Genomic DNA, 26,075 nt, shown 5'->3' with positions numbered 1-26,075 from the left:
TGTCAACAAAGAGAATGTTGCGTCCGTGTTATTTAACGAAAATAGTTGAAAGTATCTGGCTTTTCTTTGAGAAATTGATTTCTTTATTGTTTCGAAATACGACAAATCTTTCAAGTTCGTGCTTTGTGAAATTATTTATTTTTGTTTGCGGAAGGAAATGTTAATTTAAGGTCATATATTTTAAATGACATTGAGAAAACTAAACAAAGTTTGTGGAAGTATTTTTCCCTATTAATTCTTTAGAAATGTTGTCTAAGGAAATATGAATTATTTTAAAAAATCATATCATGACGCAGTATTTTAATTTTTTTAAATCACACTGACTTTTAATTCCGCCCTAATTAAATTAAACTGTATAAAAGAAATTTCATTTTTTCGAAACATATATTTTATTTCTTTAAAAATATTTCATTGAAATTACAAAAAAAGAAGAAAAAACGTTGAAGAGAAGAGCGGCTTTTGAAGTATTTTGTATAAATAAATTATTATAGTAAATGCAAGTATATTTTGAAAATACTAAAAATCAAGATTGAAGAAATAGTTTCAAACGAAGAAAAAGTGTTGATTTGTACATTTTGCTTTATACATAATTTAGTTTTTATCTTCTTTACTCAAACATAAGCAACACAAATGCTTCTTTTTAGAAATGTGTGTTTTGTTAATGCTTCTTTTTAGAAACATTAACAAAAAGTAGCAAACTGAACATTAAGTCCTTTTTTTAAGAAAGTCTATCACTTAAATAAAAGTATATCGAATCTAAAAGTCAATGTACTAAGACTAAAAGAACTAACTAAACATATTTATGTTGGAAATATAAAAATTTCATCATAGTTCATTAAAAAAATCCTCGATCGTACAGCTTTATTGCATTATTTTAAAAACTTATTGTAATTAGTAATTTTTTTTTATATAAAACTGATCGAAATATTTATGTTTAGATTATAACTTATTTTCTAGCTATCACATCAATAAACTCTACATTTCTTTATTTTTCTTTTTAAATTATTGCTGAATATTAATTACTGAATAACAATATAATTTACTGAATGGTAGTAATTAAATGAATATTAGTGCCAAAACTATGGCATAAATTTGAGAGTAAAAATGGATTTTTAGCTAAAATGGATTTTATGGATGCTGCACTCAGGGTGCTGTACATTTACTGCAATTTTATCTGAAATTTTTAACATTTTTAGGCTCATATTTTTTAGCTCAATGGAAATATTAAAATCATTATATCTCAAATATGCTACTATTTAAGTAAAAATCTCATTGCAGCAAAATATCATTCTGGCAGATAAAAGGTTATCGTCCAAATATACATAAATATCCTTTCTGATATAAGAATTTCAAATCTAAGCTCTCACTCTATCTCGTACTCATGTACTTTTTTGGTCAGCATTTTTTTTTTTTGTTTTAGGTAGTAAAATCTCTCAAAATTCCTATTTTTCCCCTGAAAAATCTGACGGAAAACTCAGGGTGCCAGAACTATTTACCATAAGTTGATATGGAGTTTTTTTATAACGTATGCAATGCTTAAAAAGTTGCAGATGGAAATTACTTATTAAATATGCGATATAATAATTGATTTCGAGTATTTTTCACTGTATACTGGTTTTAATGATTAAATGCTTAACATAAGTTGTGATGTGGCTAGAACTTTATCCACTTACAAGAGTCTGTAATGTTGCGAATAATCTAAAATACTGAGTTTGTCATTAGATTAAAATATATAAGAAATATTTAATCAGAAACTCGAAAATTTCCTTATAATTCACTCCAAAATCCAAATCTTCCATTTACTGAAATCTCTAACAAAGAGTTTAGTTTAGCAATAATTTATAGGAAAGGACTTTAATCTGCGATAGATATATACTATTTGAAGATTATAGCTGAAAAGATTTTAAGCTTTGGAAAGTGTTAGGGTATTGGTCACAATTGCATTGCGAAAACGCTTGTGCATTCGAATCATTCCTGAATGGTTCGCGAAAGATTTAATCGGGTGACATGTTTATTTATCTGTGATATTAAATTCCTTATACAGTATACCAGAAAAATTGTAAGCATTTATTCGCACTTATTCCACAAAAGGTAGTTTAAGAAAAACTGAAACAACTGTTATTGCATTTTATTTATTAAATTTATTTTTCTATTTTTAAAGATGAATAAAAAATTTTCTGAATAATTTTTCTGGAAAGTTATTATTTTTTTTTGGGGGGGGGGGGTTAACAAACACAACTACAACCTAACAGAGCTTGAAACTTGCTTAGTAAGAGAAAAAATGAACTTTTATGGAAACCCTTCCCTATATTGACAGGATTTTTAACCACACTTGAAATTTTGGGGTTATTAAACCCAGATAATATATGGTAATCAATTGATTATAATAATTATTAATCATAATAATTATTAATCATAATTAATAATAACTTATACTTTACTTGACAGCCCATAGATTTTTTCAGTGAATTTGAGCTAAGCATACTCAATATGAGTGTAATCTAAGTTATAAAAAAACAAGTACATAGTTTAGTTTATTACAGATCTGAAGTTTGATTATAACTTTTGACTTTTCAGCCGCATCTTATCAATTTAAAGATTTAAAAAATTGACTATGATTTGGTTTGCTTAGCTTCTGACTGTATTTTTTGTATGCTGAAATCAATGAAGTAACTCTGATTATTTAATTTAGCGATAAAACCATTTATTTATATCAAAACGTCATAATTTTACATTGGCGTGCAAAAGTCTCTGGTTATGCATGTTGTTATTTTCATTTAAATACTATAAAAATAAAATGAAAATTATTAACTGTCTTATGCTTTTAATATCCAGTTTTTGTATACATATTTTGAAAGATTTTGATTTTTTTTTAAATTTATGAATGGAAAAACATCCAAAAGCTGAAGGAATTTATAAAAATTGTTTTGCCCAGTGATTTTTTTTCACATCACTGTAGGCTTTACTTAATTCCTTGATCTATTATGTGTGTATTCTAAATCTTATCTATTTTCCTATTATTGTTTTTTTTTTATTTCAGACTTCCTCGTAGAATCCATGAAACATACGAAAGGTTTAAAGATTTCAGTATTTTTGAGAAAACATCTGTCAAATAAGAAGTATTCTGTACTATCATTGTTATAAATGGAAACTGCGTGGTTAAGCTATCATGCCTCCGAATAAGCAAACATAAAATGAAGTGGAACAGATGTTGCTTTTAGTAGAAGTGTTAATATCTGTTACAGTCAAATTTCCATAAATACTTTATACCGGAAAGCTTATAAGTTAATCACGCATGAAAGAACAGTTAAGTATACATATTTTTTTATCTTTTCACCTTGTTCGTCCTTGAAGATTACATGAGAGAGTTCTTGACCTGAGCATAAGAAAGACGACTATTTTAACAAATTGAATCCTCTGGCGAATAACATGATACTAATTTACGTAAAAAATCATTCTTTTACTTAAAAGTGTGCAATATAACTTTAAATTTATATCGAAAAAAATGCCAAATAAATTGTTCTACAGTTTGTGAAAGCCTTTTTCTCTGTGATAAATTACATTTCGAAATGCATATCATCACAGCTCAACTTGCAAGTCTCAGCTGTCTCTTTTTGTGCATGGTGATAGTATTTATACTTCCATGTTGTTGGATGAGCCGAAAACCTAACTCCTTTGATGGATCTCGCTATCAAATAGCAATCAGTTTGGCCAATTGTTTATCCGGAGGTGTATTTATTGCTACATTTTTTGTCGGTTTAATGCCAGAAGTTAGAGACATGTTTGTTGACGTTTTTCAAGAATATAAAATATCAAGCGAATTTCCAATTACTGAGTTTGTCATATTTATTGGTTTCCTCTTGGCTCTTGGAATAGAACAATGCGTTTTAGATTATAGAGAAAAAAAGGGATCATCTTACTCTTCTGTTCCCGATGGCCATAGTGAGGATGGTTCTAAATTAGACTCTGCCGCATCAACAGCTTCTTACGCTTTAAAAGATGCTTGCGACACCAGCATTCTTGACTATGACAGCGACAACCAAGATAAAACATCGGTAAAAGTGTGTGGAGGTAACCTTGATACAGATTCTATTCTTGGATCTCCAGAAAAATTTCAGAACAATAACAGTCATAGACATTCTCATGGTCATGGTCATAGCCATGATATTGGTCAAATGATTCAAGGTGAATCGGGTATACGTTTAGGCATGCTTATGGTGTCTTTAGGTGTTCATTCACTGTTTGAAGGGCTTGCATTAGGTCTTCAAACGTCAGTCCCAACACTAGTAAATTTAGTGATTGGTGTAGCTGTTCATGAGCTTTTAGTCGCTTTTGCTATGGGAGTCAATTGTTCTAGACTTCGTTTGCCATTTCCTACTGCAATGAAGTTGGCACTTTTGTTTTCAGCATCCATTCCTGTCGGCCAGGTATGTGTGATATTTAATTATTTTATTCCACATTTTTAAATATATAGGATTTTTACGATTTAATGTATATTTTACAAAATTATTATGCAATTATTATGCAAAATTATTTAACAAACTCGGATGAATTATTGAATCATTGGAAAGAAATATTTTAATTTAATACTTTTCATTTCTCTCTGAAAACAAAGCATTGTTTTTTCAATTTCTATTTATTGAAGTAAAGGAAACAGACGAAACCGTAACTGTTATTATTGGTGAAAGGATTAAATTCAGTTGCTTAAATCTCATCTCATTCTGAGGACCTTTAAAAATATCTAATTCTCTAATTAACATTCATTTGTGACAATACAATCTTGCTGATTATAAACTTATTTTTAATCAATTCGAAATCAAACTAATGCTTTATTCTTTTCAGGTAAATGCCATTTTTAACATAATTTATGTCTTAAAAAATAGTAACTAATCTAAAGTGAAAGAGATCTACAATTATTATATAATGAAATATCTGGCCTGAGAAAAATTAGTATTTTAATTTTCATTTTATTTTAACAATGAAAATCATTCAATTTTTAGTATGACATTTGCGTGACTAAAAGATTTATATCAGTTTCTGGAAAAAAACTACCAGAAAATTTTTTTCTTATATTTTTTTAAAATTATGTCTAATTGATTTTAAATTATTTTTCTCTGATCGACTAAGTAAAAAACAAAATGACAAAACAGACTAATAAATAACCATGCTGCATAATATTTAGCCTTTAATTATTTGCAAAATAATCAAGAGACTCTTTAAGCTTAATAGATAGTCGGATAAATATAATAACAAAAAATTCTCGAGCTTCAAGTAATTATAAATTTACTCCTTAAAAATTATGAATCCACTCTTCGAATTAAACTTAATTTAACAGTGACAAATAAAGATGACGAGAATAATCAATTAGCAATGCAGGCATAAATATTATTAACGAAGCGTATTATTTCTTCGTGTTTTTATGTTTTTCATAATTGCTGGTTTAAAATCAAGAGACATTGAGATTTCCGTACAAAATTATCAACTCAACTTTTGACTAATGCTTCTAAGATGAGAGGATAGCTTTGAGCAGACTTTATTTAGTTTGAATAGTCTCAATTTTTCAGAATATATTTTGAAAGAAGAATTTTATAAACTAAACTTGAATATTGCGTTTTAATCTGTGACTTTCTAATTCTATGTTGCAAGTCCTTGAAAATCTATTCCAATTCTAATGATTCTTTTAAAAATATATTTTTCGACAGAATATGCTACAATTTTATTTATTTCTGGAAACGTAATTAAAAACTGCTTCTTGGCTTTCGTGGTTGCAAAATGTTGTTTAAAAGCCATTTATTTAAAGTGCCTCTTTCATTAACAGTTAAGTGGAATTCTCGGTGTGTTGAAAAAATTTAAAAACCCATACGTCATTAGGATGTGTAAGTTATTCATAGTGATAAAAATTTAACGACTTTGCACTATTTCTATCTCTCATTTAAATATTGCTATCTCTTATTCGATTTCTTTACCATTTAATAGGACTATTTGTTTTTATTATCAAGTTTGGCAACTAGCAGTCTTATCTCTGAGAGGAGAGGGTCATTTAATGATTAGTAGGGACTGACTTTAAAAGTTTCAACAGATAAAAATGAGATGATAGATATTATGAACAGTATTCAAATAAAAGCTTATTTTAGTACAATTTGTTTATAAGTTGAATTTCATATTTCATACAAATAATAGCGCATTATTCTGAAAATAAAACACGTATACTTAAGTTGAATTATTTACTTCATTTTCAAATATTTGTTAAAGCTAAAGTTCCATTACGATTTGTGTGTCTTTTCAGCATTACATTACGGTTTATTCTCCACAAATCAAATTTTATTTAAGACCATAAATTTTAAATGGACAAAATTTATTTCAACATTCTGTTTAACTGCACTTAATATTTTTTTATGTTTTACTGTTAAATGATTTTTTAACCAATGGTATTAAGAAAAGATAAGGTACCATAGAAAAATTAAAAATCTAAAATTTATGTAACTCAATAAATTTACACGAAGAAAAAAATTCTTGTAAAACTACCGTACTGTAAGGTAATGTCATTTCTGGTTAGAAAAAAAAAACAATTCTGGTTAATAAAATCAAAATCTACGATATTTAAACCATTCGTTGTGTAATCTTTCCGTTCATATAATAAAGATTTACCGGAATTTCTAGTTCCTATTACCATACATTTAGTTAAAAATGCAAAACTGAAAAGTAAATTTTACCGAATAAATAATTTTTATGCCATGCGTAAAAGTATTATGGTAAAATTAACAAATTCCTCAATTTTCTCTGAATTTAAAATGAATTTCAAATTAGTCATATCTTTTTAAGATATGACAGTTACTGTATAATCATATCACATACTTTAAAATCCAAGCATCAAACATTTTATAAACCCCGCACTATTCGAATTTTCTGCCCATTCTTCATGTAAAGCCTTGCAATTTAATCACTTCCAGTTTAAATATGGGTTTATGGGTTACAATAAATTTTAAGTAGAATAAATTTAGGTTAAGGAACATTTTGAAAGAGTAAACTATAAAAATTCAAATTTTGTGTTTATAACTAAATAAATTAGTTTTCAAATCAGAATATTTAAGCGAAGATGAGTAACCATATGATAAAAATAAATACCTAAAATATGTGTAAATTAACAGTTTAACAAATGCTTAATAGTCGCAAGTGCGAAAAATACATTAAATTGTTTTACTAAACAATTAATTTCAAAACAATCGTATTCATATAAAATATAATAATCGTATCACAAACTATACCACATAATTTGCGAAATATTGCTTTTTTTTTAAATAAAGTTTTAAGTTTTGCAGTTTAGCAATGTTCTTAAAAGAGGTATACGAGAGTCTCTAATTTTATAATGCAGAGCGTAATACATCTCTATTGCTCTATTAAACACTACCGATCATGTTATTTTTACACGACTAGCACCAAAGAACTTCGATTTCCTCTTCGAAAGATACAACCTGTTTGATTAACCTTAAGAAAGTTATGGAATTTCATTTTGATACTTTCAACATCCTGCTATTTCTGCCAGGCGCTTTTTTTAATATGTCTGACCGGTTTCTTGTTACTTGAAATCCGTTAACTTTTCCTTATTTGCAGGTTTTAAGAAAAATAAAAATCTTGCGGAAATGTTGATACTTGCTTTAAAATATTGATATATCCATTTTCCTTCGAATTTCGTCACTATTTATTCTGAATAGTAGTTTAAAGAAAGTTCTGTTGCTTTTTCAGACAATTAATACTGTATTTCTTTCTTTTTTTTTTAATGATTTTAAAGTACATGTTTTTAAACACTTTCCCCGTTTTAACAGAATTTGCGAAATTGATTAAAATTAATTTGTTAAGTTAGTTTTTCCTGCAGTTTTTTTTTTTTGAAATTTTTTTTATTTAATTAGAAGAACTAAAATGAAGTTTAATTGAAATAGACAGAGTAACACAGTCGGTTATCAACTTTAAAATATTCTTAATAAATAATTCTTTGCTTAAATTGTAAAAGCCTTTATTCGAGTTTATTATTCAGATAATAATAATAAAAATAGTTTTATTCGTGTTTTGCACATCATTTATTTAATTTAATAAGTTGAAATTGATAAACGATTTTAAAATATGTAGTTACTTAATATTTTTTACAGAGAAAAATTCTAGGAACTTTATTTGTGTACTTTAACAGCTGCAGAATACTATATTTCTTACTAAATTTCTTATATATAAACTTAATTATTTTATTGCTGTTTCTTACAGTAATTCCAAAAGCAAAAGAGAAGTACAAATGTTAATTTTTTAAGACACGACACATTTTTAAAATTATGAAGACAGAAAGAAATAACTGTCGTGGCTTAATTTAATTAAATAAACATCATCTATGACTCTTAATTTAAATTTAATTATCTAACGTCTTGTCTATTTTTAACAGAAATGTCTACTCAAAACAGCTGAGTTTCCACACCTTTTAAAATAACTCCATATTTTAGTCTGAACATTATTTGCATTTTCTTGAAGAAATAGTATCTTGTAAAAACAGATGTGGCCGACAGGAAATTTCAAAATTATTCATCCGTTAGTATAATTAAATTAGTTTAACTATTACTATTAGAAGTAGATTTTTGCACAATTTAAATTTAAGAATATTTTGTTTTCCATTTAAATTAAAGGAGATTTTCGTCGAGTTTTCCTTTATTTCTATATGATGAAAGCGAAACATTCGGAGATAATGCTCTCGCATTTTTAAAACAAAACTTTCATTGCAGAACAAACGTATAGAAGGAGTCAATACCGTTCTATATCACTACGGTTTTCTTTGAATCCTTGTTGTTTTTTTTTACCCATTGTCAAAATTCGTCTTGTTTTGGGTTTGATGGCGTGCGCACTTTATTTGGACGTCATCACACTTTTCAACTGTGTTCAAGAATAATAGTAAACAGTGCGCATGCGTCGTCATTGCATGCGTTGTTATGGCGACCGCTGCTGTTTGATAATTTTTTTAGAATTCCTTTTATTTTCACCAACGGTTGTTCTTAATGCATTGACATAATAATAATTTAAAGTATTTGTATATTCTCTCCATTATTATCTTATAATTACTATCTTGATGGTGATTTTAATATAAATGTGAATACTGAAGAAGGAAAAGTATTTTGTGGCGTCTTGAAAAACGTACATAAAATCAATCTGACGACGAACATCAATTGAGACAGTTTTTGCTATTCATCATTTGAAATGTGGGATTTATCGGAGTCAAACCAGAAAAAAAAGCATTTAACCAATGGGTAACCAGTGATCATAATAAAGCGATCACAATTTGTTTATTTATTTATTATTTTAACTTTCTTTAAACTGCTTTGATTCATTGTAACAAATTCCGCCTCAAATTACAGAAAAAATCCCCGGCACTGAGGGTCCGGGTATTTTTTATCACAAAATCCATTGTTACCGGAACATGCTACGAAACAAAAATCTGACAACTTGGACTATATTTTCGAGATGTACGGCTACCACTTATATTTCAATGGTCAAAGATTTATATCCATCAAAAAAATATACGTTTATTCAGAGAAAGAAGGTTTTCTTGTCTAATTCAGTAAGTTAATCCAAATTTAGCATTAATTAATTAGTATGTTTGATATGTAACCTCTTTGAACATCACTGTAAAAAAATTAGGATAATTACGGTAAAAAAACTACGGCCTTTTTACCGGAAGTGTTACGAAAAAGAAACCCTGATTTACCGTAATTTTTACTGTAATTACCGCAAAATCACTAAATCACTTGAATTAAATAACCACTCTAATACTGTAAAAGTTGAGGTACCGTCATTCGGGGCTACTTTGTGCAGCGGGGGCTACTTTGTGCAAATTCGAATTTGGCATTTTTCAAGTGCTGCTATTCATTCTTATGGTTTTTTCACATGAAAAATGTGTAGAAATTTTTTCGAATTTTAAAACAATCTCAGAGTGTGTTTCGTTCATACAATGTCAACAACTTTCCGAGGACGTCGGATGTCGAAAAGTGCGCGTGTAAACTTTAGCTGTGAAATGCAAAAACGTTGATAAAACATTTGTCGTAAGTGCAAAATTTTTTATTTATATATTAATAAACAATTATATCATGTTAGCGTTAAAAAAATTTGAAAAGTAATAACAAATAAGCGGAAAATGAAAAAAAATGCACTTTGGGGCTACTTTGTGCAAAGTTTCATTCGTTTTTTTTTCCGACAGAAAAATGGTCAGACGTTATAAAAAAATACCTGGAACGAGAAACTACCGTGATTACACTTTAGAAAAGCTGCAACAATGTTTGCAAGCAGTTGCTGGTGGTATGTCGATTGCAGAAGCTTCTCGGAAGTTGAAAATCCACAGAAATACTATATCTAATAAAATTCACAGGAATCATGTGAAAAGTGCTGGTAAACTATTATTTTTCTTCTACAAAGATTTTTCTAATGAATTAATCAAACGATTTAACTCATAAAAATATATATTATAGGACATCAGGTAATTTTGACAGAAACTGAAGAGCAAGTTCTGTCATATTCATTCAAGCATGTTATGTTCATATTTATCAATATTATAAATGTTAATGAATATGTAATAATTATTATTTTTAAAATATCATCCATTTCAGTGTTAAAAAAAGTGTATGGTTTCCTTTTGTTTAAACTCAAATGTTTTGAAATAAACATTCCTTTTAAGAAAAAATTCTTCAAAAAAATGGTTTTTTGACGCTGAAAATTAATTTCAAACTAATATCTCTACATATCTTGATGTTTTTGTCTTTAAAAATGTCAATAATTAACTTTTTTAACAATTTTATATCAATATTTTACTAAAAACATGATTATTAAACTGAATTCCTATCGCTGCACAAAGTAACCCCATTTGGGGGCTACTTTGTGCAAGGTATGTTTTGACTTATTATTCGTAAATATTAAATACAAATAATGCCAATATTTATCAAATTCACTCGTCCGAGTCCAGTTATGAATATAATATCGATAAATTTTACTATAGTTTGAATTAACATAGTTTTTTTACGTGTCAAAGTTCAAAAACTGCGAAATCCTGCACAAAGTAGCCCCGAATGACGGTATAATATTTTAAGGTAATAATAGATTGTAAGGGAAAATGGATTTTACGAATGAGGCTCCCTAAGTGCCGGTACGTCAAACCGTAATTTGACCTGGAATTTTTTACAGTGTAGGTTCTTAAGTTTTATTAAATCAGTTAATTAAGAAGTTATTGAAATATCTTTGTACCTCAATACGGTGCTAAGTTGAACTTCAATATCGTAATACATAAACTGGCTTCAATTTAACACATTTTGTTAAAGTTGCTGCAAATTTTGATAATATTATAGCTCAAGGCCCTGATCTTATAGATTACTATTGAACTATTTTTCAGACAGTCTAGAATCAAATAGACTGCATGCTGTAGCTTTTAACTATTTATTTCAATTTATATTATTTGATTTCAAAAATTCTGAGAATGAGCGTATTTAGGTCGTTTATAATTTTTTATTGCTTTTAAAAACAAATCCTGGAAAAATAACACTAAACGAAATGAAATAGAATTACTGAAATCTTAACTGAAGCGTAAAAATAATTTTATGAAAAATAAAATCCAGTTGCAGGAAGGAAAAATCATTTAACCCTTATTGAGTAAACACAGTATTTAAATTAAAAACAAAACAAAAGCTGTTTACAAGTTATATCTGTGCTATTTTTTAAATGAAAATACAGTTTCAAACCATAATATTTCTGTTTAATTAAATATTGGTATGTTTGACAATCATTTCCCTCATTTCTTTGTTCCAAGCATATAAAAAAAACTATAGATCTTACGAAATTCTGATCGAGTATGATTATGTGATAAACAACATATAATGCTTGAATAGCTAACGTAAGATTTCTCTAATATAAATTGCTTCGTCTACAGTTATGTCTAGTGTCAAACACTGTGTTCAATAGTGCAGAAATGATGATTGAGAACGCGATCGAGAGTGAAATAACACTGCGGCCTTTCACTGATAATGGTGGTTTGGGAAATACACATTCAATCATATCTTTAGTTTCCTTCAATGAAAAAAAAAGTTTAAAAATAATTTTTCTTTGTGAATGTTTCATATTTTAAAACTATATTTATTATACCTATAGATTTTGTAATAATAGAGAAATATTTTTTTTTCTGATTTTCTCATTCGATACACTATTAGAAATGTCTCGAAAAAAATGGTGAAATAACAATTTATTTAATTTTTATTTTTCCTTATTTAAACAAAACTGTCAAATAACCATAAATAAAATGGTATTCTAACTAGTGACTGTGAGAAAAACCGTTTATTAGTAAACAACCAGAATTTTATCGTATAAATTAGGCCCATCTAATGAAACTACTTAGTTCCTTCTAGATGGGTACATAGTCCAAATGGGTATAGTCGAGAGGGTTAATCTGTCAATCTCATGACTGAGAGAACGGGGATCCAAGTCCCAGCGTTGACACTGCAATATTTCGTTCTTTCCACTCAACACATGAAGAGTGTCCAATTTGTGACCGTGGGTTATTAGAATACAATACTCTCATTCACTCATAGATGGCAGCACAATAAAGCTGCTAATCTATGCCCAGTTAAAATTTTTCTTTATGGTTTCGAGACCATGCTAGTTATAAAAAAATATACTAGTTATAAATGGTTTCAAAACCGTAAAGGCAAAAAAAATGCTCTTTACCGTAAACTTTATGGTTGATTGGATGGAATGACTGCTGCCGGTTATTTTGCTATTATTTTCGAATGAAAATTCGAACAGTGTAAAGTAGATTAATTATGAAATAATATTTTTTTTCCTTGCAAATTTATGAATCCCATAATAAATAACTATATTTTTATTTATTTTTCTTTGTTCCAAGGGTTTTGAACCATATATAAATTAGTTAATGAAATAAATTGCGTTAAGCTGTACACACGTATGGCGATTATATTAAATTTGTGTTCCATGATATCAAAACAACTATCTCAATAACACCTTTGATTTTTACATGATTTACATTAAATATAGAGCAAAAAAAAAAAAATTAAAAAAGCATAAAAAGCAAAGTTTAAATTTTGCTGAGAAAAAAGTGTGGTCAAAACTACAAAATATGGTAAAACTTACCGTATTTCTGGCTCTATGAGAACACCAAAAGGCTCTGTTGTTTTTGTCGAGGGCTTTGGGAAAGATTTTGAAAAGAATTAACGATAGATTGAAATATGTGATAAAACTTGATAAATGTGGTAAAATTTGGAAATTTTATCATGATACTTCAGAACATGGCATAAAAACCATCTATTGCCATTTATTCGGTTAAATTTACTTTTGAGTATCGAATTTTCTACTAAATGAGGGGATAAGAACTATGATTTGGAAAACCATAATTTCCTCTAAACCAATGAAATATGAATGGGAAAATTACCAAATAAATGTTTTTAATAAAGCATATTTTAGTTTTATAAAATAAAATTGTGTTTTTTTTTTTTTTTACCCGAAACGTCATTACCCTATAAAGTACGGTAATTTTACCGGAATTTTTTCTCGATGTTTAGGTAATCAAAATTTTATTACAATTAAAATAAATTTTCTACGTGCAACAGAAGTTGCGTTTACTGTATAAACATTGTATTTCCTTCTTAAGTAAGTTGTGTAAAAATAATAAAATCAATTCTATAAATTTTTTGACGGTGATTTCACGCAATATACCATTTTGTATATTTTCTTTTCTTTTTTTTTTTACAAAATAGTGACATAGTGAGGAAAACTTATCCTAAAAGACGAAGTTCAACACTCATAACAAAAACTGTAAGCCCTATAAAATATAATTTACGTGAAAAAGACATAATAAAAATTTTAAGTCATCATCAGTAGCTCGACAGTCCTCGGTGGACCCTGGCTTTCTCAAGAAGACTGCACCAGTCCTTTCTTCTGCATGCCACGGCTTTCCAGTCTCTGATCTAATTTTAAGTATTGTGCTGCAATTTTAAATAAATCGAATGAAAATTGCAGGAATTATTGAATCCATTTTTGTTGCATTTGGAAAATTTTATTTTAAAAAAAAAAGCTTTTATACTCATTAGTATAATTGTCAAATTAGGCTCTTACAAAAATATTTTTGAATGTGCATAAAGTCATGTTGAATAAAAGTGCTGTAAAAAAATCTTTTTTAGAAAAATTGCTGTGGTGTTCACTCATTATGACATCAATTTGCAATTTTTTAAAAAATCATGGCATATTTGGCAAAAATTATTTTAAAAGACAAAGTTTAGTTTCAAATTCATCAAAAACTGTAAAAGCAATAAAAAAAATTCCATTAGCGAAACTATAGTAATTACATTAAACATAAACACTATATTCATTATGAAAGCCACATTAATTATAAACACTGTTTTAATAATGAACACGATGTTATATTTTTAAGTAACTGGTATAAAATTTTGAGGAGTTATCGAGTTCACAAGTATGAAAGATGCTGCTTTTAGGAAGAAAAAAAATTTAAGTTTTTAAAAATTTAAGTTTTTATGCGTACAAAAGCAAATGAGTATTAAAACATTTCTCGAATCTTAAAACTGCCGGGTTAAACAAAAATAAAAAAATCATTCTTTACAAATAAAATTACTGTGGTGTTCCCACTTAAAAATTACTGTCTTCAAATAGTGTCACAATAAAAGGTTTTTGATCTTAATTTAGTATTGTAATAAAATAATACATATTTACATCACTACGCATATATCATTTAATGTTCTTTGTACAATTATATGGGAACACTACTTGAATTTTAAATCTAATGTTAGTCGAGAGCTTGCATTGTAATGACTCTTTTTGCAATTCCGTTATAAATTTATTAAAGCAGAGAATTGACGGTTTAAATAATTCAATATCCTTTTTGAATTAGAAGGGACTTAATTTAATTTTTTATTTAAAGTAATTTCAGTTTAAGTGACTGGTTTAGCTAAAGTTATTAAATATATGTTTGTAAATTTAGTAATATATAGCAATAGCAACAATAAACAATAACAATTAAACATAATATAACAGTAATATAGCAATAATAATAACAGCAATATAATAATAATAATAACAATAATATAACAATTTAACAATTCAATCCTTGGTTTTTGTGAATCTTCTGGTAGTTAAATGCTTAATACTCTTTTAATTTATTCTAAATTTTTAATTATTGTCATAAAATTCATATAACTTATTAAAAATATATTATAAATTTGATATAGAATCTGAAACTTCACAAATAATAACAAATGGAAAATGAAAATGCCTTAATAAACTACTATATAATAATTATGCTTAAAAATTTGCATAAAATTTTAGTTTTGAGAAAGAGTGTCCTTATTAGTAGCGTGTTTATATAAAAAACAAAAAAGCATTAATGGAATCTATATTAATTTAAACTTAACAACATGACAGTCATTCGATTTAATTATGGCGAAGTTACAGGACACGTTGCCAATTTGTTATATAACTTGCAAAAATAATTTTATTGGATCAACCTATAGAGTTAGTTAATGCATTTAATGTTAGATTAAAGACTTTACGACTCTGAAGCAAATATGTCATAACGTAAAAAAAAAATTTATTATAAAATAAAGATTAAACTTTACTTCTAGTTTAAGATTTCTAATAACTTCTCTTAAGAGATTTCCCCTAACACTTCACAAACGGAAAAGATTGCTAAATAAGTTGTAAAAACACTCGACTAGTTTAGCAGAAATCACGCTGATATAGAAGCACATTAAAGATCATTAACATTAAAAAGGTCTCGCATTAAAGTATATATCTTGGATAAAAGTAGCCATTAAGAAAGGAAAAATACGAGAAATTTGTTTGAAAAATGCCTTTACAGTGAAAGTATCTTTTGCGTTATATTCACTAAATAACATTAATTTTAATAAGAGTTTTCCTTATTAGCTTAATTTTCCTTTAATTTTCTCTACTTAAAAATTAGTGAAAAGTCTTATAAACAATTAAGCCACACTTGAATTTTATTGAGAACAAACATAAAAGTTATGATCTGAAAACTTCAGACTAACAGTGACGTTTTAATATTTTGGAATAAATTAAATTATTTTTAGCAAGCTTAATTTTGAGCACTATCACTCAAAACTTTTACTTACATAAGTGTTTGTACCTCTGCATTAATTAGAACTTTTTATTTTATGCTAAGCAATTAAGAAGAAGGCAATATTTTTCTAATTTTAGTTCGTAATTGATACTTAACTTAAAATCTTACATGAGTATATGTTTTATATAAACAGGAGTGTTTTTCTGATAGTGTCCTTTAAAAATTCAATATTCTAGTAAATATTTCTAAAATATCAGTGAGCCAAAATATTTTTTTGCTTGTTTAATAAAGTATAAAGAAAATTGTTAAAACAGGTGAATATTAAAAATGCTTTTTTTTTTAAGCATTTATGTGCCTTGCACTTCACACTTATAACTATTAAGGATTTCTTAATTAGTAATACTTAATTAGAAATGATTCGATAGTCCTCTACTTTTCATAACTGCCATCATTCCACCACATTGTAAAACATTCTGAATTGAATTACGGTAAAAATACTGGCACAGTACCGGCACTCATGATGTCAGTACTTTTTACAGTAAAGTCAGTATTTACGTGAAGTTTCACGGAGCAAAAATCTGATATACCCGTAAAAATTACAGTTATTTTTACAATAATATTTACAATAAAGTCACTGTAATTTAAAAAATATTACTGTGAAAAACGCGCTGTGAAATTTTACGGTAAAATGGATTTTACAGATTATGGGCTCAGAGTGTCAGTACTTTTTTACGTAATTTGACGCGAATTTTTTAATACAGTGCAAGAAAATTCATCTTCTCAAAAGAGGTGTTTCAAATATATAGTTTATCCAACAAACCTTTAAGACTTTAACAATTCTCTAAGGTCTTAACTGTTCTAATACCAAATTTGAGTCAACTTAACCAAGTTCTGCCTTAGTACTGAAAAAATGTACAGGAAGGAACGGGAAATGTACTGGAAAATTAAAGGACTAGCTCCACCGAATTCGATAACTATGTTCAATGAAATGCTTTTGAATGTGATGTCAGTGGAATGTTGACCATGAAATAAATAAATGTTGTACTGATGTAGTAATTTCATCCTAGTAAGGAAGCATGATAAGTTTAACTTGAAGTAATCACTGGATGGATATGTGTACTTTGATAAAATACGTGGCTTACTCATAGTTATTAGGGTCTCAAACATTTCTAACAGAAAATTCCAAGCTATCGTAGAAACAAATGAAGAATCGAAGAGCTCTCAATATTAGTTTGTATAAATGTTGACATCGAGTCTTTTAATTAAAATAAGTAGACTTTGTTTTTAAATGAAAGTAACATATTTATTGAATATTCTGCCCAAAAAACAAAACAAATATCGAAATCATTTGTTAATATTTCGAGATTATATATAAAAGAACTTCAAAATTAAACTAATTCGAATTTTTTAGCAAAAGATCAAGGTATTCAGGCATAAGAGTGTTTTTCTACATTTTCCTACAAACGTACAAAATTTCATATTGTTTCATCGAATACCATTTGAATTGTGAGAGAAGCGCCCTAAGCAAAAATGTCATGAATATGCAACGGTAGCAACTTTTATTTAATATAAAGAGACAAGTTAAGGCCAATTCGATACAAGAACTTAATTAGTTCTAAAACATAGAACCTTCTTTTTACACATTATCTTTTACATATTTTAAAATCGTTAATAATTTTCCTTTGATTTTATCTAGTAGTGCATTACTAAATGACACGTAAATACCCTTAACCAAAGTTTATTAATTCCCGGAGAATCTTACTTAAGTATCAGGAAAAGTGCGTCTTTCCTGCAATGTTATTTCAGCTGGAAAATTGCCAAACAGTAGCCATTGTTCGTTTAATCCTCTCACTTGTAAGACACAATAATCCCATGTTTTTGTCTCTTAGTACGATGACAGCGACTCTTACCCTTTCTGTTTTAACAAGCCTACCCCATAATTGAGCGTACTACTTCTAAAGGTAACGAAACTGCAAGAACCAATAGAAGAAAAGTAAAAAACTTTCTAATACTGAAATATTAAGCAAAGTAAAAAATGCATGCGGCTGCTTCCCTCTGTTTACCTCTTTAACTTTTAAAGTATCATATTTTTTGGAGAATGTGGAGCCTTAACAAAAAAAGTATTGATTGTTTTGCTGATGAAATACTTTCTTTTCTTCGTAAATATTTTTTTTTCTATTTCGCTTTCAAACTAGAGTTAAAAGACATAAAAAGAAATATTCTAACGGTTGTTTATAAGGAAGAAAATCGAAGTGTAAATTGTTTTAGCTTTCTTACGTGCACCTGGTATCTTTTCAAATTAATCAAGAACATGGGAAACGCATTAGAAATATCTGAAAAGAAATTAAGCTAAGTAAAAAAAAATCTGCTCTAAAATTGTGATTAATTCTAAATACATTAAAAGGTGTAAGCTCTGTAAGGACAATATTTTGAAATAAATTCAAAGCATAATTATGTTATAGTTTATTTGAATTGTAATATTTTAACACGTATATTATGCTAATTACAAAGCAAATTTTAATTTTATTCAAATTTTATACTGAATTATAATTTATAACAATTTTGGTATTATTTTAATACCTTTTTCTTGATTATGTCAACCTCAAACGTTCATATTTCTAAGGTATTTGTAATGTTTGAAACAGAATGTTGATGATTTAAACAAGCTGAATAATCTGATGATTTTTTTAAAAAAATTTTGATAAATTGTTTAAGCAAGAAACGGAAATAATTTGTTTTATTTGTAACTGTATTTCAAGCTCTAACATCTTAAAGTCTCTTAAGGGACTTCATAACTGACTAAATTATCTGCCCTATTACAGAGTCAGTTAATTACCTTTTCCTATGCATAATAACTAATTAAAAACTGAATTTCGGAAAATATGCTAGACAGCTTTTTGCACCTTGGTTTCGAATAAAATGTGAAAATTATTTACAAAAACTTCTACGCAAGAGAATGCTTAAAAGAAAAACAGTTTTTTTTATTTCTGAAAATCCATTATAATATCTAAGGATTTTTGGCTAGACGATTCAAAGAATAATTTTAAATCAGCAAATAATTAATGCATTTTTAGGTAAAAGATAAAAGACTGGATTTTTTAAAAAATCATTCGAAATATTGTGCTTTCGAATATATTGTTTTGAGAAAAGTAGTGTGTTATTTATCCACTATCAAATTTATGCTATTGATTAGATAGTTCTCCAAATTTGTTGAACGATCCCAACATTATGTGAAGGAACTTTTTATTTCAAGTTAACATCAAAACCTCCGTTTATATGCACTTTAGAAGGGTATGAATAAATCTTAAAGCAAAAAATGGTTGAATGCTTACATCAAACTCCCGAGCATTCACACCATTCGCGAATTCTTTTTGCTATCACAAACACTAATACGACGCAGTTCAGATATCGCTTGCAGACTGTTTACAATCAAGTATAAAATAGTCTGAGCTTGTTGTTGTAATGCAGGCTGCTATACATCTACATGAACAAAAGTTCAGAGTTACAAAATGTATGTTTTTAGTTGCGTGAAGGTAAATAAAATTTAGTTTTTTTAAATATCTGTTAATTGTGTTAAATAACTCTTTAATATTTAATTTCAATCCACTTCTGTTCTGTTAAGCCTAATTCGAATTCAGCTTAACATTCTCTCTGTGCTATCCGTATGCTTGATTTGCAAACTAATTTTTGATTTTAAAAATGAGTGTGTATATGCATCCTAAACTAACTAATCTTACTATAAACTGAATCTTAAAAATAACTTTACTGACTCATATTTGCATTACATCTTATTACTATAAAAAATTTTGTGTTACTAAACACCAAAAATGAGCTTTAAAAAATTCCGTAATCAACTTACAGCATACAAAACCGACACTTTGGAGTAATTCATTCATGAAATATATTTTATCGCGGAGTCCATTTTTACCGTAAAATATTTTAGCGTACTTTTTACTGTAATATTTGGTTAATTAGAGTGGTTCAGTGATGTTACGGTAATTATTACTGTAAAAATTACGGTATATCGGATTTTTTGCTCCGTAACATTTTCCAGTAAAAATGGATTTTACGGTAAAAAGTACTGTAATTTGAACTGTACCGGAATTATTTTCAGTCTGGGAGCAACTGTACTTAACACAAAAAGTAGCAACAATAAAAAAGGACATTCCTTTGAAACATTCCCTGGTGTATCACTTTACTAAATGTCAAAGAATTACCTGAGATATTGGTAATGTTTCACTACAACACTTTTGGTGCAAAATAGTTTATCCCATTTCTGATGTTAAGATTCATTAAATGTTTTTTAAATGTTTTTACAACTGAGAAATGGTAGAAAGGTGGCTAGTTTTTGTTTCTTGCTTGTAGCTCAACTCCTAATTTTAAATTGATAAAATATTTAAGTCTAATTTATGCAATACTAAGATTGATAATTTCTTTAATACCGTTTAATTTCTGTAAATGTATAATTTTAGCTTTAAAACTAAATAAAGACTCATCAATTTTTGTTTTCATTAAAAACAATATTGTTTCAATTATGTTAAACATTTTATACATGTATGTAAATAAATGTAAAGCCATCCATTAATTTCTTTAAAATGCTTTAATTGGTTTTTAAACTGCATTTGTTTAGTGAAAACTAAAATCTGTTTTTCTATTAATTCTATCTTAAAACAATTATGAACCTTTAATCTGTCCCAGAAACATTTCCCTTACCTCAATCGTGTGATGGAGTTTTTTTCTTTTTCTGATAATGTACTAGAGTCAGTTTTGGAACCAAATGCTTCGAGTATTTTGTTCTAAACTGTTCTAAAAGTTACTTTCAGAAAATTAAATGAATGATAAAATAAAATGAAAACTATAATCCATTAACTTAAATTATAACATTTTTGCTAATCGTTTCTTTCTTTCATCGCTTTTTCAGGTCTAATTTTTAATCTGTGTTCTTTCAATAGTTCAATGAGAGGATATTAATGATTTTCGATCTACGACTTTATTTCATGCATTTTTATAATTTCTTTAAAAGTGAAGAGATATATTTTCCTAAGTGAGTATTACTCTAACTCGAAAAATTCCAGACTCTCCACTTCGAAAAATTCCTAAATTATTTTTAATAATTCAAAAATAAATATAATACTTGAATTTATCTTTTCTAATCTCTTTCAAACTCTCATCCATCTTAGTCTTTAGCGAGGCATTCCTTTTATCAGTACCTATCATAAATAATGAAATTACTTCCAAAATTTCTATGATACAACATTGAAATTAGGAAGATAAACGATTTTATTTGACTGATTGACGAAAAATTTTAAATTGATGGACTCTTAAAATGAATAGAGACAACTTGAGTCGAGTAATAAATGATCCTTACAATATTCTTAATACATTTTAAAGGATTATAAAATTTCCCACCTTTCAAACTTCAACTATTGAGCCCCTATCTGAGTCACTTTATACTATCCCGTCTTTATTTCTGTCCATTGCTGTGCAACTCTCTTTCGAAGTGACATGGTTTGATTAATTTTTCCTCTCAGAAAAGTTTCTCTGAAATTCATTTTTTTTCTAAATGAAAAATGGAACAAGATCGCTTTTAAAAGATTCTCCTTCGAAAACCAGGAACTTTGCAAAAGCTTAGCATTGAAATCGAGAGATTTAATTAATGGTACAACAGCTTCCAAATAATACGTTGGCTTTATAGTTTCATTCAACGAGACAAAATTGAAGGAAATTATTTTATGCAAGATGTATTTAACAAGCTCTTTTGATGGCTTTTAATGCATTTCTGTACGTATAGTTTAATATTCTTAAAATTCTGTCTTGCCATTGAGAGAAAAAAATGTATATATTATAATGTAATATTATATCTCTTTATGGTACTTCAAATAAAACATTTATGTTTATTTAATTGACAATTCATGAAGATTATTTAATGTATTTTAGATCTGAGCAATATTTTTCTCTCTTTATGATTTCTAACGGTGTTTTAAATAAAAATTACCAGCAACGATAATACAATGATAATTATTTACCATAATAAATAGCCAACACGATAACATCAAGACTATAATTTTGGAATATACAGTCCTTGGACAAATTATTAGACGCACTATAATATTCTACGTAAAATCTTTATTGTCGGGTGATACTATACAGCTTTATTGTTTTTACGCGACTGAAACCGGTTTGCACGTGTTTGCGTTCGTGTATCAAATGGTTAAATTAGACTATATATAATATAAGTTCGACGATTTTATAAATTAGACGATATACTATATAAATATAGAATAATTATTATATCAGGTATTATATTAGTAAATTATAATAATTAGACCAAATTATTAGACGCACTGTAGTGTTTTAATAATTACATATTCTGCACGAGTTTATATCTAATAATTTTTTATTTAAACATACATGTAATGGGTTTTTATCTAGGAGATTTTTTATACACTTTCTATTTGTATTTATTTTTGACCTATTGAATTACAATGGTAACCAATTGATACGCGAACGTAAACAAGTGCAAACTGGTTTCTGCCGCTTAAAAACAATAAACCTGTTTAGTATCACGTAATAATTAAGATTTTACATAGAATCTTATGCTTATAGTGCGTCTAATAATTTGGCCAGAGACTGTAGTATACTACAGTGATCTCCATTGCTAGCGATATATTCCGCGTATTATCGTCAATGATACATATGGAATGCCGTATTATCGGAAATGTGGACAAATTTTCTTTCGTTTATAAAACTATTAACCAATGTAAAAATAATATACTTCGCTGAATTTGAAAAATCGATATTTCCTTACAATATATTACCATTCAATTGGTATCAGCACATTTGTTAGTATTTAATGTGAGTAACTAGTTCTGAAAATTTTATTGTAGCAAGTTAGTTGGTGCCATGCAATGAGAAAAAAAATATAATTAAAACTACCAGAATATGGTTTTACCAAAAAGCTGAATAATTTTTACTGAATAGCTTTGGTAATAATTTTGGTAAAATTATCAATAAAATATAGTAATGCGTGATAAAAGTTGGTGAACGTGAAAAATATTTATAATTTATCGTGATATCTTAGAGAACGATATGAAAACCACCTATTCGTTTAAATTCGTTTATCAGGTTTGTATTTTTTACTAAATGTGGGGTAATAAAAACTATAATTTTGAAAATCAGAATTTCGGGTAAACCGTTATAATATGAAGAGAAAAATTACCATATAAATGGTTTAAATAGCGTATATTTTTACTATATTATCCAGAATTATATTTTTTTACCAGCAATGTCATTATCTTAGAGTACGGTAATTTAACCACAGTTTTTTTCTTCGTCTACTATTCTGATTCCAACTGAAATGCCTATATTATTAATAATCTGTCAAATAAGAAAATTATCGTAATGATAGTCCATTGCCCTAGTTGCTAATTATTGCTGATATCTATCTTAGCAACGTCGCTGTATTATTTCTGTAACAATTGCAAATCTGATAGTTTTGTAACTGCCACGGAAATTATTTAAAACAACATAAAGTTTAAATAATCTTAGTGGCATGTAGTTGAAATTTTACTTTCATTTAATTCTAACAAATCGTTACTATGATTTAAAGACACAATGAATGAAAACGGATAACATAAAAAATTCAAAACCGAAAATTAATGTCTATGTCGATAATTAATATCTATTAATGATAATTAATGTCATACATAAACCATCAATTTAATAATCAATCCCTCATAAAATTAATTCTTTTAATTCAATTAAATGAATGAACTGAATAATTAAATTACTAATTCAATAAACACTTTCAAGTAATTCAAACAAATCGTTAATATTATTTAGGGACACACAGAATGACAAAGAATTAAAAAAAATACTGTACATGAAACATTCAAAGCTAGACAATTAATGGCTGCAGCGAAATTTATATAACCATCAATTTTGCAAGTGATCCCTCATAAAGTTTTGTTCTAAAACCTCATTATTTTAGTATTTTTTCTTTAATCCATCTAATGTTCAGGAAAATTTTCTTTCTATTGTGTTCTCCATGGTATAAAAAATTTCATTGTTAAGTAATTTGCATAAATGGACTAAATTTTAAATAGATTTTAAAAATAAAATGTAAATTTGCAGCTAAAATTTTTTTTAAGATTTCGGAGCTTAAGTCAGCCTTCAACAATGGAAACTTTTTAACTTATTTCTGATTAATGAGATTTTTTAGGTACGGCTTTATTCTTTCTAATAAATGATATATAGCTATTATACATATTTATGAATAGTAATGCCTTTTGGAATTAACTGTCTCGTTTGCTGAAAGATAAAAAGGTATTCTTTCGTTAGAATGGATTCATTAATTTTTCACATTGAAAAATTAGGTAACAAGTAATTTTTGCATATTATATCAGTGGGGATTAAGCTTTGAAATCTATGAATAGGTTTTAAGATAAAAATATATGAATATTTTCTGACTAATTTCAGTTTCGCGCATGTTAATGCTTTCATGCATTATGTCAAATGACAAACGTATATAAAATAAAATATTTTGAGGATATTGAAACACATTTTGCTCAATTTGAAATGGAGTTTTCAGCGCATATTACAGTTAAATTTTGGTTTCTAGAAAAAATTTAATATGTTCAGCTGAAAAAATTTAGTGAATTTGGTTGAAATTTAATAAACTTGCTATGAAATTCTCAGAACATATTGCGGTTAAAATTAGATTCGCTGAAATCATTCAAAATATTTATGTCTATTATTTGATCAGAAATATTTAAATTTTTACTTTCTTAAAGTTGTTTTTTCCTGAATTCTTATACACGGTACCTTGAAAGTGGGGCAGATGAAGTCACATCCAGCTTGTTGATAGTTTAAAATTCATTATTGGCTTTTAGAATTCTTTTAAATTTGTTTTCTGCAAAAAAATCATCGTAATTATATTGAACACTTAATATTCCTTAATTTCAAATATTTGCAGTTCTGTTTGGGTAATATAATATTGGTATTTCTATGAGTATAAATTTATTGACAACAAAAAATTTAATCTTATGCATGTCATTACATACCTTTCTTAATTATTTTTCTTCGTTTTCTCTTTCTTTTGACTATGCATATATATATATACATCCATTGCTACTTATATTGAACTCTAATCGAGTTTGAGAACAAAATTAGCAAAAGTTTTTATTTTTTATTCTTAAAAGAAAATTATTCGTATTATTATTATTATAGAAAATTATTCGTATTATTATTATTATAGAAAATTAACGTATTATCATAGAAAATTAACTATTTTTAAATAATTAAATTTAATATTTCTTTTTAACTCTGAGTAGTCAAAAACTATTTTTGGTTGGCCAGCTGAGAGTTACTTAATCTCCTAAAAAAAATTTCTTGTAGAACTCTTTTTTCCCCTCATTTTTTTAGCGATTTTTAGAGTAAAAACAATGAAATAAAAAATATACGATCACAAGGAAAATATTTATTTGAAAAGGTGTTTACAAAATTTCAACTAATTAGGACCAATATTTACGTATAAAATTTATAAAATATAAGTATGTCTTAAAGCCAAGAATGGTAGCAACTACTTTACACCAAAAGGGGTATAGTGAAACACCAAAAGATAATTTCTTGGTTTAGGCGTTGTTAAATGCCAGGAATATTCCTTTTCACTACTTTTGGTGCAAAGTAGCTGTCTCCATTTTTGATGCTCAGTAATACTAAGAGTTATAATAACAATAAGATGTGTGATACACATAAGAGTCAATAAAGTTATTTTTACCTCATAATTTGAAATAAAACATGTTAAATAGGATTCATATACACAAATTCTTAAAATACCACTAGTTTGTAAATCAAATATACGCATAACATTGAGAGAATATTGAGACAATTTGAATCCGGATAAATAATCCAGAAGCGGATAGAAATTAAATATTTAAAAAAATATTTAATGTACTGACAGATA

At 27.3% G+C, this 26,075-nt stretch overlaps 1 protein-coding gene across 2 annotated transcripts in view; it reads left to right on the top strand.

The window, feature by feature from the left end:
- Nucleotides 1–26,075, top strand: part of LOC107448572 (zinc transporter ZIP3) — a 197,898-nt gene that overhangs the window by 93,789 nt on the left and 78,034 nt on the right. For both annotated transcript variants that reach the window (XM_016063828.3, XM_016063829.3), the window contains one exon: nt 3,041–4,427. In XM_016063828.3, the coding sequence (XP_015919314.1) occupies nt 3,570–4,427 (858 nt within the window). In that variant the 5' untranslated portion in view covers nt 3,041–3,569. The remainder of the gene's footprint in view (nt 1–3,040; nt 4,428–26,075) is intronic.

This window comes from Parasteatoda tepidariorum, chromosome X1, assembly GCF_043381705.1.
Source record: "Parasteatoda tepidariorum isolate YZ-2023 chromosome X1, CAS_Ptep_4.0, whole genome shotgun sequence".
Classification (NCBI taxonomy): Eukaryota; Metazoa; Arthropoda; class Arachnida; order Araneae; family Theridiidae; genus Parasteatoda; species Parasteatoda tepidariorum.
This window is presented reverse-complemented; position numbering and strand designations above follow the sequence as displayed.